Source organism: Pseudophryne corroboree, chromosome 6 (assembly GCF_028390025.1).
Source record: "Pseudophryne corroboree isolate aPseCor3 chromosome 6, aPseCor3.hap2, whole genome shotgun sequence".
In the NCBI taxonomy this organism is placed as follows: Eukaryota; Metazoa; Chordata; class Amphibia; order Anura; family Myobatrachidae; genus Pseudophryne; species Pseudophryne corroboree.
Window position 1 is genome coordinate 131,879,520 of NC_086449.1, and position 23,453 is coordinate 131,902,972.

A 23,453-nucleotide genomic window follows, 5' to 3' on the forward strand; every position below is an offset into this window, starting at 1 on the left:
GACTTGATACATCAACCTATATGCTTGTATCTCAGAGAGAACATTGGTATAGTTATGGGCCTTCTACCGTACAAGGATGTAAAATACTTGTTGAGGGGACATAGCTGTTACTGGCACACTCAGGTCCTCTAGCGAATCCCTCAGCATCACTCATGCAGAACCACAGCACTGTGGTCTAGTCTTGTCCCCGGCCAGTGAGCAGGCTTATTATCACAAAGATACTGCTCATATTATTATTATTTATATACAATTACTCTGGTTGCTGTTTCTCAACACATCCTGTATTAACCATGTGAGGAATTAATGAACTGGAAGAGAATGATTGAATCAGTAAGGAATTTAGTGTGGTGTTAATTTCCCCCCGGCGGGCGGTCAAACGGTGGAAATAAATCCCAGGGTGCAGGGCTAGACTGGAGTCCAGCTTTGGTTAAGCTGATTGGATTTGATTGACTGGCTGCTCATTTCTGGAACCTCGCCAGAGATCTGAGGCACCTTTAACCTTGTCAGTGGTGGAAAGCGAGTGATAGATTGAGGCTGGTTATGGCTCCTGATGGAAAATGGAGTTGTGAGGCCTACCCGTATGGAAGGGGAGGAAGCCATAAAGACTCAAAATAAGTGGTGCAGATAAGACCTGCCAGACCAGGGCCTTTTCCTCATGTGATGTTTAATCTGTGACATTACAATATTAATAGGCTTCATTTAAATGTTTAGTGCAAAACTGAACACACTGACATGATTTGCTAACATCGCTCTAAAATCTACAGCACAGTCACAGCAACCATTCAGTACTCAGCTGTCAGCTTTCCATAGACAGTAAAAGCAAACAGGTCTGAACTGTTTATGAAAGGTTTCACAGCAATTATTCAAATTATTTTAGGTTTTCATAATGAATGGGATTTTTATTGATTTTAATAATAAGAATTTAACTTTGCTCACTTTATTAAGCTGCGGGTCTAGTTTAACCCTAGATTTTCATCCATAATGATGTGAATGCCAAACCGTCGTGAGACGCACCATCAGTGCACTACTGGTCAAACTTACGCCGGCCTTATGGCAGGCGCAGTTTCTCCATCTTAACATGGCGTCCTGTGTGAGCAATTCCCACTGCAGCATAGCCGCAACACACAGCGCCTGGCTAGCTACCCCCCTGTTATCTCCCAGGACTGCCCACTAAAATTTACTGTTTCGGTGTCCAAATTCATTCTGCGTCTCTGAGCGCTAACCATAGGGACGCATGCGCAGTGCAACTCGGGCACATGCGCAGATATAAAACTTTGGCCGCTAGCGTGTGATATCGCTACTGCATCCACCCTGGAAACAGGCCCAGTGCCCAACATATTGCAATAGCATTACCCTCTATTCATAAGTCGGCACAAATTCTGCAGTGCAAGACAGTAAGCATATAAATACATGAGCACAAATTAAAGGCGATTATATAATTTGAATTATTACATGACCATACCTATAAGCCGAATATAAATAAAATTGCAGCATAAAACATAATAGGTACAAGTGGCGTAGACAGAGAGGGGGCAGATATGGGTCGTATGGTAGTGAGGGTTCTTTTCTAAAAAAAAATGATATTCTAGAGGCAGAGGTGACGAGAGAGGGGGTGGGTAAGCTTTACAGCTGCACATAAAGTATCATTTTAAATATTTTCTAAGGAGGGTGTCTGGCCACACCTTCCCAGGTTGGCCACGCCCCCTCCCAGGACCGGGGCCTGACAGAGCTGTCTGCGCCCATGTCTAGAGAGACAAGGCAGGTACAGACAGTCCATCATACATCACAATACTAACCAACTTTCCAACAAAATCACTACCCTTGTTTCATTCATGGAGTAGCAAAATGCAAACACATATTATATATAGATAGATGCTTCAATACGAACTACTCTTGGAGATTCTTTGCACATTCTTATTTTTAGTAATCGTCTTAGTTTATAGTTATACGGCACCAGCTTATTATGCAGTGCTTATAATAGGGCAATGTTTTTGTGCGGAAATATCAGTCAATTGTTATCAGGAATCTCTGCAGACTGAGCATTTTTTTTTTAAGCTCCATATTCTCATTTGATAATCGCATCTCATTTAATTTATTAAAACACAAGTGGTGCCCTGGCCTTGTGTGTATTTCCTGATACAAGTTCCAATCATATACCCAGTATCCTGCAAGCTGATATAAAACAATGCTCTGAATTTTTAGAATGCAAAAATAAATAAATTGAGAAATGAAACATTAAGAAATCCCCCCCCCCCCCCCCCCCAATGTGTTATTTTTGATCTGTTCTGTGAAAATTCTTAGTGATTTTTTGGCTTTTTACAAGATGAGTGTTTCCATTATTTGACAGGCTGCACAGTATTTTCTGAGTCTGGTTGTAATCCACAACTGTGTAATGAAATAAAATTTTACTGAGAACACACCCGTAAAAAGAATGTGGAGGAAAAGTTGTGAAATATAAGGTTGCAATTCCCAAGAATAAACACAGAAAAGGCCCCAGTGCAGGTGTGAATTCTCCCAGCAACTGACGGCCCGTCTTGGGGGAAGACCGTTTGGGCTGCTGACTAGGCTGCTTCAGCAGATTTACGAAGGGAGATACATCCCACCGTGTACAAATGTCAGATACATGAGAGTTTATCATTCTACGAGATTAGTCACAAGGGTTCCATCGTACTTATGCAAATATCACTCAGAAGATAGATAGATAGATAGATAGATAGATAGATAGATAGATAGATAGATAGATAGATAGATAGATATACAAACAATAGTTAATAATATGTTCCCTAGCCAACATCCAATAAGCCGATCACTTAGAATTAGTTGATTGCAGAGTATCAAGTGTATTGGCATCAAGAACTGCTTGCTAGGCGTTGTGGTTCATAATTACAATGAGCCAATGGGGTTTTGCTTCCCCCCTACATTATTATTTGTAGATGAAACAAGAGAATGTATTAATAACCCAATTACATCATACAATAGTCCCTCGGCAATTTCCATATATACGGATAAACTCTGCCTAATATTCCCCTTCATTGTAACTTTAAAAATTTGGCACAACCTCAATCTGTTTATCCTCAATATTATATGTACTCCCCTTTACCAGACATTTTTTTTTTTGAAGAATGTTTTCATTTTTACTCAAATGTATTTCCTTTATCTAAACATCAAGGTCAGTTTATTTAAAATATCCAGATATTTTGCCCCCCTAACATACTGCAAAACAATTTGATTTTTAAATTGGATTTCAAGTCAGAAGGAAATATTTACTATCTATCTATCTATCTATCTATCTATCTATCTATCTATCTATATATATTTATATATATTCTATTTAAATTTTTGGATCAGGCAATAATGGTTGACAAACTTATTTTTGATCATGATAGGCATACATAGGATTTTATTAACATGAACTCTGAAGTACATACATACTCTTACGTGTAAAGTCCTGAAACTCTACAATAAGACTGGTCATCCTTACTTCCCAGACACTTATTTTTATATCTATGTAATGCTGTTACTACTACAAAACTGGCACATTACAGAGGAAGGTGGCTGACGGGGTGAGGGGACCAGCAGGCAGACCACTGACTGACATGCCATACCTTTGTATATCTACAGCCACACCTTGCATCAAAGCCATCAGTCCCAGCGAGGGTTGGACAACGGGTGGTGCTATGGTTATCGTCATTGGAGACAATTTCTTTGATGGACTTCAAGTGGTATTCGGGACTATGCTGGTTTGGAGTGAGGTAAGTGCCTTGTGATGTGCCTTCATCAGAGGTGGTGGGATGTGGGACACGAGAAAAGTGCATGGGATCAATTGGTGCCATAGATATATATTTAAGCAATGCAACAATTCAAAGAAGTGGATTGCCTAAAGTTCTGCTTATATCTAGTAGGGCCATGTGTGCAGAGACATCTCCATACATAACCAGTCCACATGGTTCCAAGGAGATTTATCAAACCTTCTAAAAAGCAGAAGTGGATGTGTTTCCCATAGCAACTAATCAGAGCTTAGCTATCATTTTATAGAAGTTACTTGATAAATGATAGCTAGGATCTGAATGGTTGCTTAGGGCAACACCTCCACTTGCCCTCTATAGAAGTTTTGATAACTCTCCCAGAGGAGTCTCCATAGAGTATTGAGGCATTGCCAGCATTTAGAGATCCAGGATTAAGATATCACTTTTAGACTCTAGGTAAAGTAGTATTTGTCATCACTCTCAGCATGCTACCACAGGCATGGTACTTACCAGTGTGTGCCTCATGCTTTTGTGATGCCACTGGTTTGGAGTGAATGCATAGATGACATTCTCTGTGTTGGTCGGTGAACAGTCAGAAACTATAAGGAATGATTTTATTGCTGTTTTCAAAACATCAGGGTGGCACATAATGTCTCTAGTTCATTAGTGTCCTTCTCTCTTCCTCAGCTCATCACTCCGCATGCTATCCGTGTGCAGACGCCGCCGCGGCACATTCCAGGCGTGGTAGAGGTGACTCTATCATACAAATCCAAACAGTTCTGCAAAGGGGCCCCAGGGAGGTTTATTTACACAGGTAAGTACATACAGGGCTCAGACAAAAGTTCTCTGCACAGGGCAGAGTCAAAATAATCATTATTCGACGCAAATGTCTCGGAGGAGTCTTATGAATGCACACGCATGATACCGTATACCTTGGGGGTTATAATGACTAACACATTAGGAGTCGTAGCAGGGAGTGCAGTTTAATGAAGTTTGGGTGATCATAGTTTGTGTTTTGCATTATATTATGTACTTTATACAATTTTGCTAAGTACACAGAATTACTTTCAGTATAATTTTGCTGCCTGGTACAAAGGGTTTTGCAGAATAATTGAACATATTCCACAAGGAACTGACAATATTAGTCTAATAAATATATATATTTTTATATTTAATTGATTTGATACCTAGAAATAACCGTACAACAAACACAAAAGCATAAATGTAGTGGATGAATATGCATCTCTTATCAGCAAAGTAGTTCCTGTCGTGAAGAGCTTGCAGGCTAATTAGACGTAGGAGGAGATGCATCAAAGTTTGGAGAGAGATAAAGTGGAGAGAGAAAAAGTACCAACCAATTAGATCCTAAGTGTCATTTTTCAAATACAGCCTGTAAAGTGACCGTTAAGTGCTGATTAATTAGTACTATGGGGTCTATTCATGAATCAGTGAAAATAGTGGAGAAGTGAGCCAGTGGAGAAGCTGCCCATGGCAACCAATCAGCAGCTCTGTATAATTTTATAGTATGCAAATTATAAATGTTACTTCAGTGCTGATTGGTTCTTCTCCACTGGCTCACTTCTCCACAGTTTTCACTGCTTCATGAATAGACCCCTTTATCTTTCTCCACTTTGTCTCTCTCCTAATTTTGATACATCACCCCCATTAGTGACAAGCACTTCAATAACACAAAGATATTACTGATGAAAGAGTAAATGTTCTTTAAGTAATAGATAATCAGTTCCACTTTACCGGCATCACCTGACTGTATAGATATTTCACACTGTACTTTAGTGGCAAATTATCGCTGTCGTTTCTCATTGTTAGTGAGAATCTTGGTATCTCTAAGGATCTGTTATATTCTATACAGAAAACATTTAGCATGAAACACCTATTTTACATCAATTTGCAACATTTAATGTGCGTGGATAAGCAGAGCAAGGCACAGTCAGGACATGTGCTATAGAACCAATTCCATCTTCCCTCACTCCCAGGACATATACCAAATCTCATCCAGCTTAATTCAGTTGGGATTTGTAGCTCAGTGACAGATGAAATGTGTATTATTAAACTGCTTAAACATACCCAATGGGATAGGAGAAAATCTAACTTTAGCCAACGTTACTTTTTTTTCTCCAAGACTGAAATTTTCTATTAAATTCCCTCTTGTCTGGCTCCTGTTATATTAAAATTCATGTTCCCTTTAATTACTTAATAAAAAGTAAATACAAATGCTGTTTCTGTGGGGATGTGACCTTCTCTGTTCATTTAATTTGAGGATGTTTCTCTTAGATAAACAAGGAACGGAGGTTACAGTATGTTCAGTTTCTGATTTACTGAGGAAATTAATGCCTACAGAGGGGTTTAAAGTCCCTCGGATGTAAAACAGAGAATAGGGTTAATAACTGTTCTCTACTGAGCTGACAATCTAATGTTTAGGACAAGACCCAGCAAGATCATGGATTGATTTCATGAATATTTAATATTTGATGTATATTTATGATATGGGGATAGATCTATCAAAGTTTGGAGAGCGATAAAATACCAACCAGCTCTTAACTGCCATTTTTCAAACACAGCCTGTGAAATGACAGTCAGGAAGTGATTGGCTGGTACTTTAGCTCTCTCCACTTTATCTCTCTCCAATGTTTGATATATCTCCCCCATGTTCCTCCTCTCCTGCTAGCAAAATGATGGGGATCCCTGAGATACATTTGTAAATGTTAAAAGACACATTTACTTGATAGATGCATGTATATTTTAGTCGTCCTTTACATATCTTTAATTAAAGGTCACAAATAATGCATCATAAATTCTATGTGATTTCCATACTGAACTGCACTAATCAGATTTTTATTCTATCAGCATTAAATGAGCCAACAATCGATTATGGCTTCCAAAGGTTACAGAAAGTGATCCCCAGGCATCCTGGTGACCCAGAACGATTGGCTAAGGTAAGGCCAGCAAATCTGTGATTACAGGGTGCTATATTTGCAACAGGTGTTTTGGTGTGACGTGTAACCAAGAGCATAACATACTGTACAAAATGAATTGATAAGAAACAGGGAAGCTGTAACTTGTATTGAAATTGCCAGCATGAAACTTTATTAATGTGAAGCAGAATTACAAGTGTTTAATATAAGGGATTCCAGCCCTTCCATCTGTGCAGCACTGAGAGTGTGGCCAGGACCAGGGACAGCTCCCCACAGAGTCCCTTCTGCTGAGAGCCATGCAGTCCTGGGAATTCTTTCTCCTCTCCCTGTGCTGCTGGAGGGTGGTGCAGAGGGAATCAGTATGATATCCCGGCAGTCGGGATCCCGGCGGTAAGCAGACCGACGACGGAATCCCGGAAGCCGGAATACCGTCGGCGAGTGCAGCGTGTCCCCCGCGCGGGCCACGCTTTGGTCGCCACACTAATCAATTTCCCCTCGGGTGGTGGCGTGGACCACCACCCAAGTGGGGGATCCAGGCGGCGGTCAGGATTCTGACCACCGGCATTTCACCGGGTGTCGGAATTCCGGCGACGGTATCCTGACCACCAGGATCTTAACAGCCGGCAACGTGATTGCCTCCCATGCAGAGAGCTGCTCAGTCTTTCCGGAGTTTCACCATATTCTCTTCTTCCTTAAGGAAATGTTGCTGAAAAGGGCGGCAGACCTGGTGGAAGCATTGTATGGAACCCCCCATAATAACCAGGTAATACATCACCAGCCCCACTGTGAAGACAGATCAGATGTTTCATATAGTCTCTATTCAGTAAATCTGTGCTTCTTTCTGATCACCGCTCTCCATCTTCTGCTGCTCAGGACATCATGCTGAAGAGGGCGGCGGACATTGCTGAGGTTCTGTACAGCGTCCCACGCAACCACAATCAGATACCCACACTATCCAGCTCCCCTGCACATGGCGGCATGATGGGAATTAATACATATGGTGGGCAGCTAGGAGTCACAATTTCAGAATCACAGGTCAATAACCAGGGTGAGTAATAGGATGCCCATCATCTATCTGTGGAGTTGTCAGGTTTATACCAGGACTTCATATGACTGCTTGTCCCTGTAATCACAGCATCAATATTTTCCTGACAATCGACTTTCATGCTCTTTACTACAGTATCTTCCTTTATGTTTCTTTATCCACCACTGTATGACCATTGCATATTCCTGCTGTTCTCCTCCTGCCTCTACACAGTTTTCATTTGTATGTCTCTCCTGTTCTCTCTATCTCCTGTTTTTTACCTGCACGGTGTTTCTATCATTATACCTCTTCTGATCATTCTGTACCTATTCCCCTGTACTTCTCTTCTGTTGCCCCTCTCTCCCTCTGCCGTCTGCTGATCTCCTATGTACAGAACTTACTGTCTTACCATGCCTCTTCTTCAGGATACATCCGGAATACAAGCAGTATCTCCCCACGTGGCTATTCCACCAGTTCCACTCCCCAGCAGTCTAACTACAGCACTCCTAGCAACAGCATGAATGGCTACAGCAATGTACCCATGTCCAACCTGGGCGTACCCGGGTCTCCTGGATTCATCAATGGCTCACCCACTACGTCACCCTATGGCAGTGAGTATTGGGCAAGTCACCATTTTTATGTTATGTAATTATATTGTATTTGAGTATTATAAGATAAATAATCAGTAGTAACATAAATAATAGTAGACAGTAATAATCTGATTAATAATTTGATAGCATAAAGCCCAACAAAGCTCTCCCAACCAGCCTAGCTTCCGATGCTGACTATGCCCATTCTCTCATTGTAGTTATGCCCTCCAGCCCACCTTTGGGGTCTTCTGGAAGTTCCTCCATCCTGCCTTTCTCCTCCTCTGTCTTCCCCTCCATGAAACAGAAGAGTGCCTTCGCCCCAGTTATCCGACCGCAGGGCTCCCCATCTCCAGCCTGTTCTAGTGGAAATGGTAATGGTTTTCGAGGTGAGCAAACATTGTGAATTTAACAATTTCAAATCTACATTTTTCATATAACATCAGGTACTTTAAAATGACAGTATTCAGTGTATCCCAGACACACGTCTCCCTTATTTTATTCATCCACACTGAGGGGAGATATATCAACTTTGGAGAGAGAAAAAGTACCAACCAATCAGCTCCTGTCATTTTTCAAACACAGAATATAAAATTACATGTAGGAGCTGATTGTTTGGTACTTTATCTCTCTCCACTTTATCTCTCTCCAAGGTTTGATACATCTTCCCCAGTCAGTCAGCTTCCGGCGTTTTTCTAGCACAGCCTGTAAAATTACACTGAAGCCCCTTTCACATCTCCAATGCTGGATCCCACCCGGGAATTGGAAACGGGTCCTTCCCGTGTGGGATCTGGTATTGGAGCCTCAGCGCTGGCTTCCCGACCCGGCTATATGCCGGGCCGGTTGCCATAGCGGCGGGGGAGGGCGGAGCTGGCAGCGGAGGTGGAGGCGACACTGAGAGATGAGCTCATCTCCGCGCCACCTCTCCCAATGTAGTAAACGGGTCCCGGGTCGCATCGACCCGGGAACCTGTTTACACTGCCACTGACCCAGTATTCAACCCGGGAATAACCCTTCTTATTACCCGGGTTAAATTACCGGGTCAGGCGACCCAGGAATTCTCCAAGGCCCCTTTCACATCGCACAGTGACCCGTGTCGACCCGACAATATGCCGGGTCAATACCGGGTTATTTTTGCAATGTGAAAGGGGTATTCGGAGCTGATTGGTTGGTGCTTTAGGTCTCTCCACTTTATCTCTCTCCAAGATTTCATAAATCTCCCCCTGATTTTTAATCCACTCTGAGGGATAATACAAATGTTCTTTATTTTGGTGTGGCACAGGCTCTAGTCTGGGGTGTTTCAGCATACAAGGCAAAGGTGCAAGACTGCACTACCACGTGATCAGTGACTGCATCTTTTTGATGACACAGTTTTTTCGTGCTCTGTGTAATAAATCTGAGAGGACATGAAAACCAAGGCATGCCATTTTTCTGCTACAAGTCAAAGGGCCTGACTGTATGCAAATACTGCTGCAAGCCCTTCCGCTGGTAGTTAGGGTTAGGCTGCAGCAGGGGGAGCAGGTTAAGCATAGGCATTAGAGGGAGGGTTAGGGGTAGGGATAAGGGTTTGGAATGAGGAGGAATCACACCAGAGGATCACAGGTATGACCTGGAAGTGACGATCACATGACTGCCAGAACCTGGGAGCTGTGTTGGAGGCATCAGAAGCAGGTAGGTGACCAGTGGGCCACCACGGACCATATGCTAAAACTGTAACATGTCCACATTTCATCACTGTCTACATGATAAATGACAACATGGTCAGCGGCGACATAATGACCATGTCAGCATTTTCATGTAAGCATGACGAATGTTGACATTTTGACTGTCATATCATACCACACCCTGTTCACATAGCCACCTTCCAGTCACCACCCAGGAATGCCCAAGACAGTTGTGAGACAGTGCATCTAAACTGCAACTGCGACTCTATGCGCACCGACTATGGAAGCCTGCGCAGTGCGACTTAGATGTATGCGTAGTAGGAAGCAATCGTTCAAGTGCATTTGGCAGTTCATCTGACTCAGGCCACTAATGTGTTTAGTGTAGGACCCCAAAGTCTCATTGTACCCTAGGCAGCTCCCTCTTCCATATTGCTCTAGTTCTGATCTTTACGTATATTTTGTGCAGCTGTACACCAATATATAATATTTATACATAAAACTCCTTACACACTCTGACTACCAGAAAGCTGAGTGCCATCATATTTTCTTGCTCATATATGGTACTGCCATTGAAAAGACATGCGTAGTCACTTGATTCTATAAAGGCTCGCTCCCATGCTTGTAAACCATCAGAAAACCTCAGACAGCTCCCTATATACAGGTGATGATACCAACCCATGTGCTGTTCTTACAATGGATTGTTATACATTTATAACTCTATAACATAATACAAATAATACAAGTCCGTTTTATGTTTTTCACTATAACTTTGATAGTATGTTTCATACAGGTACTAACATTGGTCACCCAAAGGGAAGTTAAAACTTAATGGAAATATCTGTCAAGCTTATTAAGAAAATGATATAATATATATATATTATAATGAAGGAGAATAATGTATTCTGTTAGCCGATCACAGGTCCATGTAGTGGTGGTACTCTTTCTCTCTTAAATCTGTCTTTCCATGACCCACTCATGAGTGATTTGCAGCCCCCCCAGTTATGTCTGAGTTCCATTGTCCCTCTACCGTAGGGACTCACAGGCCTGTCAGAAGAGTGAGCAGAGAGGCGGCTGGGAAATCTCTGCAGGAATCACAGCATGAAGCTGCTGTGTTCTGCTTGACTGGAGGGGAGACATAGACAGGGCCACTCATAACATTTCATATAGACGTACACTGCAGAACTATCCCATGTAGGCACAATGAGCTTCCATTTACTTGTACTGTGCCCCTCTCTATATTCTATGTGCTGTAATAAACCGTGTAGCCTTCAGGTTCTGAGAATTGTATTATACCTGTGTTCTGAGGCACGGACGTTTACCAGTGTAGCAAGTTAGGGCCGAATTCAATTAGTCACAGAGTTTTTGCTGTGTATGAAAGCTGCGACTGTGCACTATTAATGTAACGCAGGTTTCAATTGGAAAAATCTGGGCTTCTTGGCACACCCCTCCCAATGAATATTAATGTTTTAGAGGTTTTTACATTGGAATTATGACCAGTAAAGACATGTTATTTTATTAATTACATTTTTCCTTAATAGCAGATAATGTGGGGCATGTATATCGGCTGTTGTATTGCTGGGAAGGGTATTTGAGCCTGCAGATGGGATTTAAAAGTGTCTCTTCCAATATTTTATAAAATTGTATATAGACACTTAAACATTACTATGGAGACATTTTAATGCTCCACAAAAACTCTTTTATTTGCTGAAATCTACTTGCTAGCAATCATTTTTCCATCATTTATAACACATGAGAAAGCCACAATGCCCTTGACTTGGCATTTGTAAGTAAACTGAGTGTGTATTGGGAGTGCTCTTGATGAAACCATTCCACAAAGTGTGTATCAATGTAACGTAGAACTTTAACATTGCTGATTGACTTCTTATATATAAATATGATTATAAAGGTTAAGTCAGATGTTCCCATATTGATTTATAGCAGCACCTTCTCTGTTATGCCTCAAATACTCCACACTTGTGTGATTCAGATGCCACTGTGCAGATATACTGTAACTGTACATATGACCTTCCTGGCATCAAGATGCATGGGGTATTTACATTGACGCACAGTGTTCTGGCAGTGAAGTGGTTATATGTTGTGATGGTAACTTGAGCAGTAATGGGGTTGGGGAATATCCCTGGATCTTATTTCACTCCCAGGCCCAATCTTTCAGCACTAGGCTAAGAAAGGTCTCCCTCACACCCCAGGGACCTACCCTCATCCCTTCACTGCCAACAAAACTCTGCAGGGCAGAGGGAAGATGAGGAGCCAGGCAGGAAACTGGCCTATGCTACACATCAGATATAGTGCAGGCTGTGTGTACATGTGTTACTGTGTCTACCATTCATATACGGCTGGATGAGGACAATGGAACTCACTCTAACCAACATTATATAACACAGGCACATGTACAAAGTGTTTCACACATACTGTCTACTTCCAATCTCTACAATCAGATTGTCCCGTCCGCAGTAGGTTTCTTTAGCGGAACAGATTGTTTCTTCACATATGGATACTTATAAAACTGTCTTTGTAGTAATTAGTAATAACATAATCTCCACCGTAAATAAGAGGGGAGCTGTTGTTTAGCAACAACGCTGTACTCAGACTACTGTATTTTCAAACTCACTTTGATACATGTTGGCTGCAGTCCCCAGGAAACATGAAATAGGATAGAAAAAACTCTAATATATACTTCTTCTTTTTTTTTAAACAGAGGGCAGCGGAAATTTTTCCCAATTGTAAAGGCAACGGAATATTCAAATGCTATAGTGCTATATAAATATATGGTAATAATATTGTTAATAACATTTATATTAATTTATAATTTCTTAAAATCAATTGTGGATGTGTTTTTGGTTTTATTTATTTGTGGAGAGTTATATGGTGTATATCGTCTTAAGTAGTACCAAGAGAGACTATTTTTGTCCCATTGCATGATGTCTGACTTCCTCTCATTTTCTTTTATAGCCATGACTGGGCTGGTTGTCCCACCTATGTGAGACAGAATAGGACTATTTGTATATTTAATAGAAGTGGACGAAACGCGTCAAGACATTGCGTGTAATGGTGAGGTCCATCTCTGAGGTCGGATCTACACATCAAAGAGGCTTCTTTGGGCCTCTTCTATGGAGACCCACCACACTCCATAAGATGTTGCCTGTGAGGAAATATGCGTCTTAAGCCTAAATGGTGGAACTAAAATGAATCCTGTACAGAGCTGGGAATTCGTCAGACAACTACATGGAATATTTTGGATACACTTTTTGTTTTTTTCTTCTCCTTTGTAGGAAAAAAAACTATTTCTATTTTCAACCAACTTTTTCTGATACCAATTATACGTTTGCGCTCGAGAAGAAAAAAAAAATACATTTTGCAAAAGGGACTGAACAGGGTAATGGCAGGGAGGACTACGCAGTCATTATCTCCACGGATAGTCTGCTTCCTGTACTACATGTGTCTGCTTCAACGCTTACATTTTTTAAAAATATGTTTTACATTATTTAATTGAATAAACTTGTAACTTATTGTATTTAGAGGTAGGAAAAAAAATCGACATAATAATAATAATTAACAAGATGGGTGATGGGAGACATAGTCTCACAGATAATACACATTTGAGGACGTTGTATAGGGTTGCATGCACCTAAAATCGAGTCTGGTTCCTGCTGGCCTCATACTGTATACCATATATTGCTTCCTCTTCACAGGTTGCTACCTATAAACTCTCTTTTCTAGAACCTATAATAATACTAATGTTACCTGACCTACACTTCCACTAGTGTGTAGTGGTCACATGATGCCATAAAGTGGAACCGTAGTGGTCACATGATGCCATAAAGTGGAACCAATGTGCTGAAATGAGTATGCACATGGGGACGGTTCATAATAGCCTTCTATGAGCACTGTGCCAATTGGTTTGCAGAGAACTTACAGTAGAAAGTAAGCTAATTAATATTACATTTAGATTACATGAAGTTGAGAGTCATACAGTACCTCTGATTGTTAAGGTTAATAAGCAAAGTCTGTAGGTCACAATGCAGGCACTTTATATTTAAAATATTCTTGTTGTGTAGCCAAATCCCCTATATGTTTCAATTCTCAAGGATGTCCATGAATTATATTGCACACTGCCTTTATAGAACCTCCCTACTCTTCCCTATCCACTGCAGGTTAGGTACACCTGTTTTCTTTGCAAGGGTCAAAGTGCGCCCCACCTAGGTGGTCATTCTTGATTTCCAAGGAGATTTTCTGCAAAGTATATAGAATCCATATCGTATAATGGAATAGGGCAGTATTCCTCAGAGAGGATCTACTCATGAAGCAGTGAAAAGAGTAGAGAAGTGAGCTAGTGTAGAAGTTGCCCATGGCAACCAATTAGTGCTGAGGTAACATTTATAAAATGCATTCTATAAAATTATACGGAGAAGCTGATTGGTTGCCATGGGCAACTTCTCACTACCTCACTTCTCCACACTTTTCACTGCTTCATGAATAGACCCCTAGACTGTATGTTGGCACAAATCTTCTAGAAGCTATCTTCACAACAGAGTGATCAGGTCGGTAATACAGCACTTGTACAATGCAAATCTGCTTGCACAGGAAGGATTCAAAGGTTTCACTTTGCAATACAAGTCCTCAAAGTAATACATATTGGTAAATGCAAAAACGCTATGGAATATTGTGTTACTTCTCCAAAACAGCAATCCTGTATGACACAAGCCTTTGTCTTCTTTGTGACCTCTTTACATTTGTCACATTTTTGTGTGTGCCAGTGAGTGTATGACTTTTTGGACTTCATTAAAGCAAGATAAGACCTTGTATAACTGTTGGTCGCTGATCGCTGTATGGTGCAGCCAGAAGGAGGATACAGGGCGCAACATGGACCAATCCGTAATAGTTCTTATTTCTCTAGGTTTTTAAAGTGCTGCTTTCATGATATCTGCTTTGTTAGAAAAAGAAAAAAAGACAAATAATAATACTGTTGTTTTTTTTTTGTTTGTTTTTGTTTTCTCTCGAGATGTCCATTGAGATTAAATCTCATGTTATGGGATTTTGTATATACACAGTTTCTGCTTGGTTTGTTATGGTATAAAAGCATGTGATACATTTGCAATGCACACATCAGTAAATCAGGACCTGCCGAACTGCAATTAGTCTATCACAAGGCATTACGTGTAGCTGCAGCAATGTAGCTGCAGAAATGTGATTTCATCATGAAAGTGCAGGTAGGAGATTACTGGATATTACATATAATATATCTCCCAATAGTCCTGGTTGGAGGTCACTGCCAAACATTCCTGATAGGAATTGCATTGTTCTGAGTTCTGATTTGCTGGGCAGTTACAGAGATTAATCCTATTCAATTTCACAGAAGAGCAATGCTGCACACCTGATGGCATTCTAAAGGATGGTAATGTGATGGGGTAGCCCAGCGTGTTGTAATCACTGGCTACACCCTGGCAACACCTGACAGCACTCACCCCATTGTCCCAATTTACCAGGAAAATTTGTTGAGAGGTATACATAAATACCCAGCACTGTGTGACCCTGTCCTGATAATCTGCAGTCAGGAGATCACTGGACATGACATATATACCCAGCACTGTGTGCCCCTGTCCTGATAATCTGCAGTCAGGAGATCACTGGACATGACATATATACCCATCACTGTGTGCCCCTGTCCTGATAATCTGCAGTCAGGACATCACTGGACATTACATATATACCCAGCACTGTGCACCCTGTCCTGATAATCTGCAGTCAGGAGATCTCTGGACATTACATAAATACCCAGCACTGTGCACCCTGTCCTGATAATCTGCAGTCAGGAGATCACTGGACATGACATATATACCCAGCACTGTGCACCCTGTCCTGATAATCTGCAGTCAGGAGATCTCTGGACATTACATAAATACCCAGCACTGTGTACCCTGTCCTGATAATCTGCAGTCAGGAGATCACTGGACATGACATATATACCCAGCACAGTGCACCCTGTCCTGATAATCTGCAGTCAGGAGATCACTGGACATTACATATATACCCATCACTGTGTGCCCCTGTCCTGATAATCTGCAGTCAGGAGATCTCTGGGCGTTGCATATATACCCAGTACTGTGTGACCCAGTATTCATAATCTACAGTCAGGAGATCACTGGACATTACATATATACCCAGCACTGTGTGCCCTGACCTAATAATCTGCAGTCAGGAGATCACTGGATATTACATATATACCCAGCACTGTGCACCCTGTCCTGATAATCTGCAGTTAGGAGATCACTGGACATTACATATATACCCCGCACTGTGTGACCCTGTCCTGATAATCTGCAGTCAGGACATCACTGGACATGACATATATACCCAGCACTGTGCGCCCTGTCATGATAATCTGCAGTCAGGACATCACTGGACATTACATTTATACCCTGCACTTTGTCGCCCTGTCCTGATAATCTGCAGTCAGGAGATCAGTGGATATTACATATATACCCAGCACTGTGTGACCTTGTCCTGATAATCTGCAGTCAGAACATCACTGGACATAACATATATACCCAGCACTGTGTGACCTTGTCCTGATAATCTGCAGTCAGAACATCACTGGACATAACATATATACCCAGCACTGTGTGACGCTGTCCTGATAATCTGCAGTCAGGAGATCTCTGGGCATTGCATATATACCCAGTACTGTGTGACCCAGTATTGATAATCTACAGTCAGGAGATCACTGGACATTACATATATATCCAGCACTGTGTGCCCCTGTCCTGATAATCTGCAGTCAGGAGATCACTGGACATTACATATATACCCAGCACTGTGTAACCCTGTCCTGATAATCAGCAGTCAGGCGATCACTGGACATTACATATATACCCTGCACTATGTGACCCTGTCCTGATAATCTGCAGTCAGGAGATCACTGGACCTTACATATATACCCAGCACTATGTGCCCTGACCTAATAATCTGCAGTCAGGAGATCACTGGACAATACATATATACCCGCCACTAAGTGACCCTGTCCAGATAATCTGCAGTCAGGAGATCGCTGGATATTACATATATACCCAGCACTGTGCACCCTGTCATGATAATCTGCAGTCAGGAGATCACTGGATATTACATATATACCCAGCACTGTGTGACCCTGTCCTGATAATCTGCAGTCAGGAGATCTCTGGGCATTACATATATACCCAGTACTGTGCACCCTGTCCTGATAATCTGCAGTCAGGACATCACTGGACATTACATTTATACCCTGCACTATGTGACCCTGTCCTGATAATCTGCAGTCAGGACATCACTGGACATTACATTTATACCCTGCACTTTGTCGCCCTGTCCTGATAATCTGCAGTCAGGAGATCACTGGATATTACATATATACCCGGCACTGTGTGACTCTGTCCTGATAATCTGCAGTCAGGACATCACTGGATGTTACATATACAACCGGCACTGTGTGCCCTTGTCTTGATAATCTGCAGTCAGGACATCACTGGACATTACATTTATACCCTGCACTATGTGACCCTGTGCTGATAATCTGCAGTCAGGACATCACTGGACATTACATTTATACCCTGCACTTTGTCGCCCTGTCATTATAATCTGCAGTCAGGAGATCACTGGATATTACATGTATATACCCGGCACTGTGTGACTCTGTCCTTATAATCTGCAGTCAGGACATCACTGGATGTTACATATACAACCGGCACTGTGTGCCCCTGTCCTGATAATCTGCAGTCAGGACATCACTGGACATTACATATACACCCTACACTTTGTCGCCCTGTCCTGATAATCTGCAGTCAGTAGATCACTGGACATTACATATATACTCGGCACTGTGTGGTCCTGATAATCTGCAGTCAGGAGATCTCTGGGCATTACATATAATTATACCCAGTACTGTGTGACTCAGTATTGATAATCTGCAGTCAGGAGATCACTGGACATTACATATATACCCTGCACTGTGTGTCCGTGTCATGATAATCTGCAGTCAGGAGATCACTGGACATTACATATATACCCAGCACTGTGTGACCCTGTCCTGATAATCTGCAGTCAGGAGATCACTGGGCATTGCATATATACCCAGTACTGTGTGACCCAGTATTGATAATCTACAGTCAGGAGATCACTGGACATTACATATATATCCAGTACTGTGTGCCCCTGTCCTGATAATCTGCAGTCAGGAGATCACTGGACATTACATATATACCCAGCACTGTGTAACCCTGTCCTGATAATAAGCAGTCAGGCGATCACTGGACATTACATATATACCCTGCACTATGTGACCCTGTCCTGATAATCTGCAGTCAGGAGATCACTGGACCTTACATATATACCCAGCACTATGTGCCCTGACCTAATAATCTGCAGTCAGGAGATCACTGGACAATACATATATACCCGCCACTAAGTGACCCTGTCCAGATAATCTGCAGTCAGGAGATCGCTGGATATTACATATATACCCAGCACTGTGCACCCTGTCATGATAATCTGCAGTCAGGAGATCACTGGATATTACATATATACCCAGCACTGTGTGACCCTGTCCTGATAATCTGCAGTCAGGAGATCTCTGGGCATTACATATATACCCAGTACTGTGCACCCTGTCCTGATAATCTGCAGTCAGGACATCACTGGACATTACATTTATACCCTGCACTATGTGACCCTGTCCTGATAATCTGCAGTCAGGACATCACTGGACATTACATTTATACCCTGCACTTTGTCGCCCTGTCATTATAATCTGCAGTCAGGAGATCACTGGATATTACATGTATATACCCGGCACTGTGTGACTCTGTCCTTATAATCTGCAGTCAGGACATCACTGGATGTTACATATACAACCGGCACTGTGTGCCCCTGTCCTGATAATCTGCAGTCAGGACATCACTGGACATTACATATACACCCTACACTTTGTCGCCCTGTCCTGATAATCTGCAGTCAGTAGATCACTGGACATTACATATATACTCGGCACTGTGTGGTCCTGATAATCTGCAGTCAGGAGATCTCTGGGCATTACATATAATTATACCCAGTACTGTGTGACTCAGTATTGATAATCTGCAGTCAGGAGATCACTGGACATTACATATATACCCTGCACTGTGTGTCCGTGTCATGATAATCTGCAGTCAGGAGATCACTGGACATTACATATATACCCTGCACTGTGTGACCCTGTCTTGATAATCTGCAGTCAGGAGATCACTGGACATTACATATATACCCAGCACTGTGTGACCCTGTCCTGATAATCTGCAGTCAGGAGATCACTGGGCATTGCATATATACCCAGTACTGTGTGACCCAGTATTGATAATCTACAGTCAGGAGATCACTGGACATTACATATATATCCAGTACTGTGTGCCCCTGTCCTGATAATCTGCAGTCAGGAGATCACTGGACATTACATATATACCCAGCACTGTGTAACCCTGTCCTGATAATAAGCAGTCAGGCGATCACTGGACATTACATATATACCCTGCACTATGTGACCCTGTCCTGATAATCTGCAGTCAGGAGAACACTGGACCTTACATATATACCCGCCACTAAGTGACCCTGTCCAGATAATCTGCAGTCACGAGATCACTGGATATTACATATATACCCAGCACTGTGCACCCTGTCGTGATAATCTGCAGTCAGGAGATCACTGGACATTACATATATACCCAGCACTGTGTGACCCTGTCCTGATAATCTGCAGTCAGGAGATCACTGGATATTACATATATACCCAGCACTGTGTGACCCTGTCCTGATAATCTGCAGTCAGGAGATCTCTGGACATTACATATATATATCCAGCACTGTGTGACCCTGTCCTGATAATCTGCAGTCAGGAGATCTCTGGGCATTACATAACATATATACCCAGTACTGTGTGACCCAGTATTGATAATCTGCAGTCAGGAGATCACTGGACATTACATATTTACCCAGCACTGTGCACCCTGTCCTGATAATCTGCAGTCAGGACATCACTGGACATTACATTTATACCCTGCACTATGTGACCCTGTCCTGATAATCTGCAGTCAGGACATCACTGGACATTACATTTATACCCTGTACTTTGTCGCCCTGTCCTGATAATCTGCAGTCAGGACATCACTGGATGTTACATATACAAAAGGCACTGTGTGCCCCTGTCCTGATAATCTGCAGTCAGGACATCACTGGACATTACATATACACCCTGCACTTTGTCGCCCGGTCCTGATAATCTGCAGTCAGTAGATCACTGGACATTACATATATACTCGGCACTTTGTGGTCCTGATAATCTGCAGTCAGGAGATCACTGGACATTACATATATACCCTGCACTGTGTGGCCGTGTCATGATAATCTGCAGTCAGGAGATCACTGGACATTACATATATACCCAGCACTGTGTGACCCTGTCCTGATAATCTGCAGTCAGGAGATCACTGGATATTACATATATACCCAGCACTGTGTGACCCTGTCCTGATAATCTGCAGTCAGGAGATCTCTGGACATTACATATATATCCAGCACTGTGTGACCCTGTCCTGATAATCTGCAGTCAGGAGATCTCTGGGCATTACATATATACCCAATACTGTGTGACCCAGTATTGATAATCTGCAGTCAGGAGATCACTGGACATTACATATTTCCCCAGCACTGTGCACCCTGTCCTGATAATCTGCAGTCAGGACATCACTGGACATTACATTTATACCCTGCACTATGTGACCCTGTCCTGATAATCTGCAGTCAGGACATCACTGGACATTACATTTATACCCTGCACTTTGTCGCCCTGTCCTGATAATCTGCAGTCAGGACATCACTGGATGTTACATATACAATGGGCACTGTGTGCCCCTGTCCTGATAATCTGCAGTCAGGACATCACTGGACATTACATATACACCCTGCACTTTGTCGCCCTGTCCTGATAATCGGCAGTCAGTAGATCACTGGACATTACATATATACTCGGCACTGTGTGGTCCTGATAATCTGCAGTCAGGAGATCTCTGGGCATTACATATATACCCAGTACTGTGTGACTCAGTATTGAAAATCTGCAGTCAGGAGATCACTGGACATTACATATATACCCTGCACTGTGTGTCCGTGTCATGATAATCTGCAGTCAGGAGATCACTGGACATTACATATATACCCTGCACTGTGTGACCCTGTCCTGATAATCTGCAGTCAGGAGATCACTGGACATTACATATATACCCAGCACTGTGTGACCCTGTCCTGATAATCTGCAGTCAGGAGATCTCTGGGCATTGCATATATACCCAGTACTGTGTGACCCAGTATTGATAATCTACAGTCAGGAGATCACTGGACATTACATATATACCCAGCACTGTGTAACCCTGTCCTGATAATCAGCAGTCAGGCGATCACTGGACATTACATATATACCCTGCACTATGTGACCCTGTCCTGATAATCTGCAGTCAGGAGAACACTGGACCTTACATATATACCCAGCACTGTGTGCCCTGACCTAATAATCTGCAGTCAGGAGTTCACTGGACATTACATATATACCCGCCACTAAGTGACCCTGTCCAGATAATCTGCAGTCACGAGATCACTGGATATTACATATATACCCAGCACTGTGCACCCTGTCATGATAATCTGCAGTCAGGAGATCACTGGACATTACATATATACCCAGCACTGTGTGACCCTGTCCTGATAATCTGCAGTCAGGAGATCACTGGATATTACATATATACCCAGCACTGTGTGACCCTGTCCTGATAATCTGCAGTCAGGAGATCTCTGGACATTACATATATATCCAGCACTGTGTGACCCTGTCCTGATAATCTGCAGTCAGGAGATCTCTGGGCATTACATATATACCCAATACTGTGTGACCCAGTATTGATAATCTGCAGTCAGGAGATCACTGGACATTACATATTTCCCCAGCACTGTGCACCCTGTCCTGATAATCTGCAGTCAGGACATCACTGGACATTACATTTATACCCTGCACTATGTGACCCTGTCCTGATAATCTGCAGTCAGGACATCACTGGACATTACATTTATACCCTGCACTTTGTCGCCCAGTCCTGATTATCTGCAGTCAGGACATCACTGGATGTTACATATACAACGGGCACTGTGTGCCCCTGTCCTGATAATCTGCAGTCAGGACATCACTGGACATTACATATACACCCTGCACTTTGTCGCCCTGTCCTGATAATCTGCAGTCAGGAGATCACTGGACATTACATATATACCCTGCACTGTGTGGCCGTGTCATGATAATCTGCAGTCAGGAGATCACTGGACATTACATATATACCCTGCACTGTGTGACCCTGTCCTGATAATCTGCAGTCAGGAGATCACTGGACATTACATATATACCCAGCACTGTGTGACCCAGTATTGATAATGTGCAGTCAGGAGATCACTGGACATTACATATATACCCTGCACTGTGTGACCCTGTCCTGATAATCTGCAGTCAGGAGATCACTGGATTTTACATATATACCCGGCACTGTGTGACCTTGTCCTGATAATCTGCAGTCAGAACATCACTGGACATTACATATATACCCGGCACTGTGTTACCCTGTCCTGATAATCTGCAGTCAGGAGATCTCTGGGCATTACATATATACCCAGTACTGTGTGACCCTGTCCTGATAATCTGCAGTCAGGACATCACTGGACATTACATATACACCCTGCACTTTGTCGCCCTGTCCTGATAATCTGCAGTCAGTAGATCACTGGACATTACATATATACTCGGCACTGTGTGGTCCTGATAATCTGCAGTCAGGAGATCTCTGGGCATTACATATATACCCAGTACTGTGTGACTCAGTATTGAAAATCTGCAGTCAGGAGATCACTGGACATTACATATATACCCTGCACTGTGTGTCCGTGTCATGATAATCTGCAGTCAGGAGATCACTGGACATTACATATATACCCTGCACTGTGTGACCCTGTCCTGATAATCTGCAGTCAGGAGATCACTGGACATTACATATATACCCAGCACTGTGTGACCCTGTCCTGATAATCTGCAGTCAGGAGATCTCTGGGCATTGCATATATACCCAGTACTGTGTGACCCAGTATTGATAATCTACAGTCAGGAGATCACTGGACATTACATATATATCCAGTACTGTGTGCCCCTGTCCTGATAATCTGCAGTCAGGAGATCACTGGACATTACATATATACCCAGCACTGTGTAACCCTGTCCTGATAATCAGCAGTCAGGCGATCACTGGACATTACATATATACCCTGCACTATGTGACCCTGTCCTGATAATCTGCAGTCAGGAGAACACTGGACCTTACATATATACCCAGCACTGTGTGCCCTGACCTAATAATCTGCAGTCAGGAGTTCACTGGACATTACATATA

The 23,453-nt window shown here is 42.5% G+C and overlaps 1 protein-coding gene across 2 annotated transcripts in view; it reads left to right on the plus strand.

Annotated features, from left to right (window-relative positions):
* The window catches only part of EBF2 (EBF transcription factor 2), a 108,147-nt gene extending 93,131 nt beyond the window's left edge, over positions 1-15,016 (plus strand). The window contains exons 9-17 of one of the 2 annotated variants that reach the window (XM_063931852.1): positions 3,622-3,752; positions 4,434-4,560; positions 6,612-6,700; positions 7,377-7,442; positions 7,553-7,727; positions 8,129-8,314; positions 8,512-8,679; positions 12,671-12,743; positions 12,925-15,016. In XM_063931852.1, the coding sequence (XP_063787922.1) occupies positions 3,622-3,752; positions 4,434-4,560; positions 6,612-6,700; positions 7,377-7,442; positions 7,553-7,727; positions 8,129-8,314; positions 8,512-8,679; positions 12,671-12,699 (971 nt within the window). In that variant the 3' untranslated portion in view covers positions 12,700-12,743; positions 12,925-15,016. The remainder of the gene's footprint in view (positions 1-3,621; positions 3,753-4,433; positions 4,561-6,611; positions 6,701-7,376; positions 7,443-7,552; positions 7,728-8,128; positions 8,315-8,511; positions 8,680-12,670; positions 12,744-12,924) is intronic. The other variant, XM_063931851.1, reaches the window with a different exon arrangement.
* Positions 15,017-23,453: the final 8,437 nt, after the last annotated feature.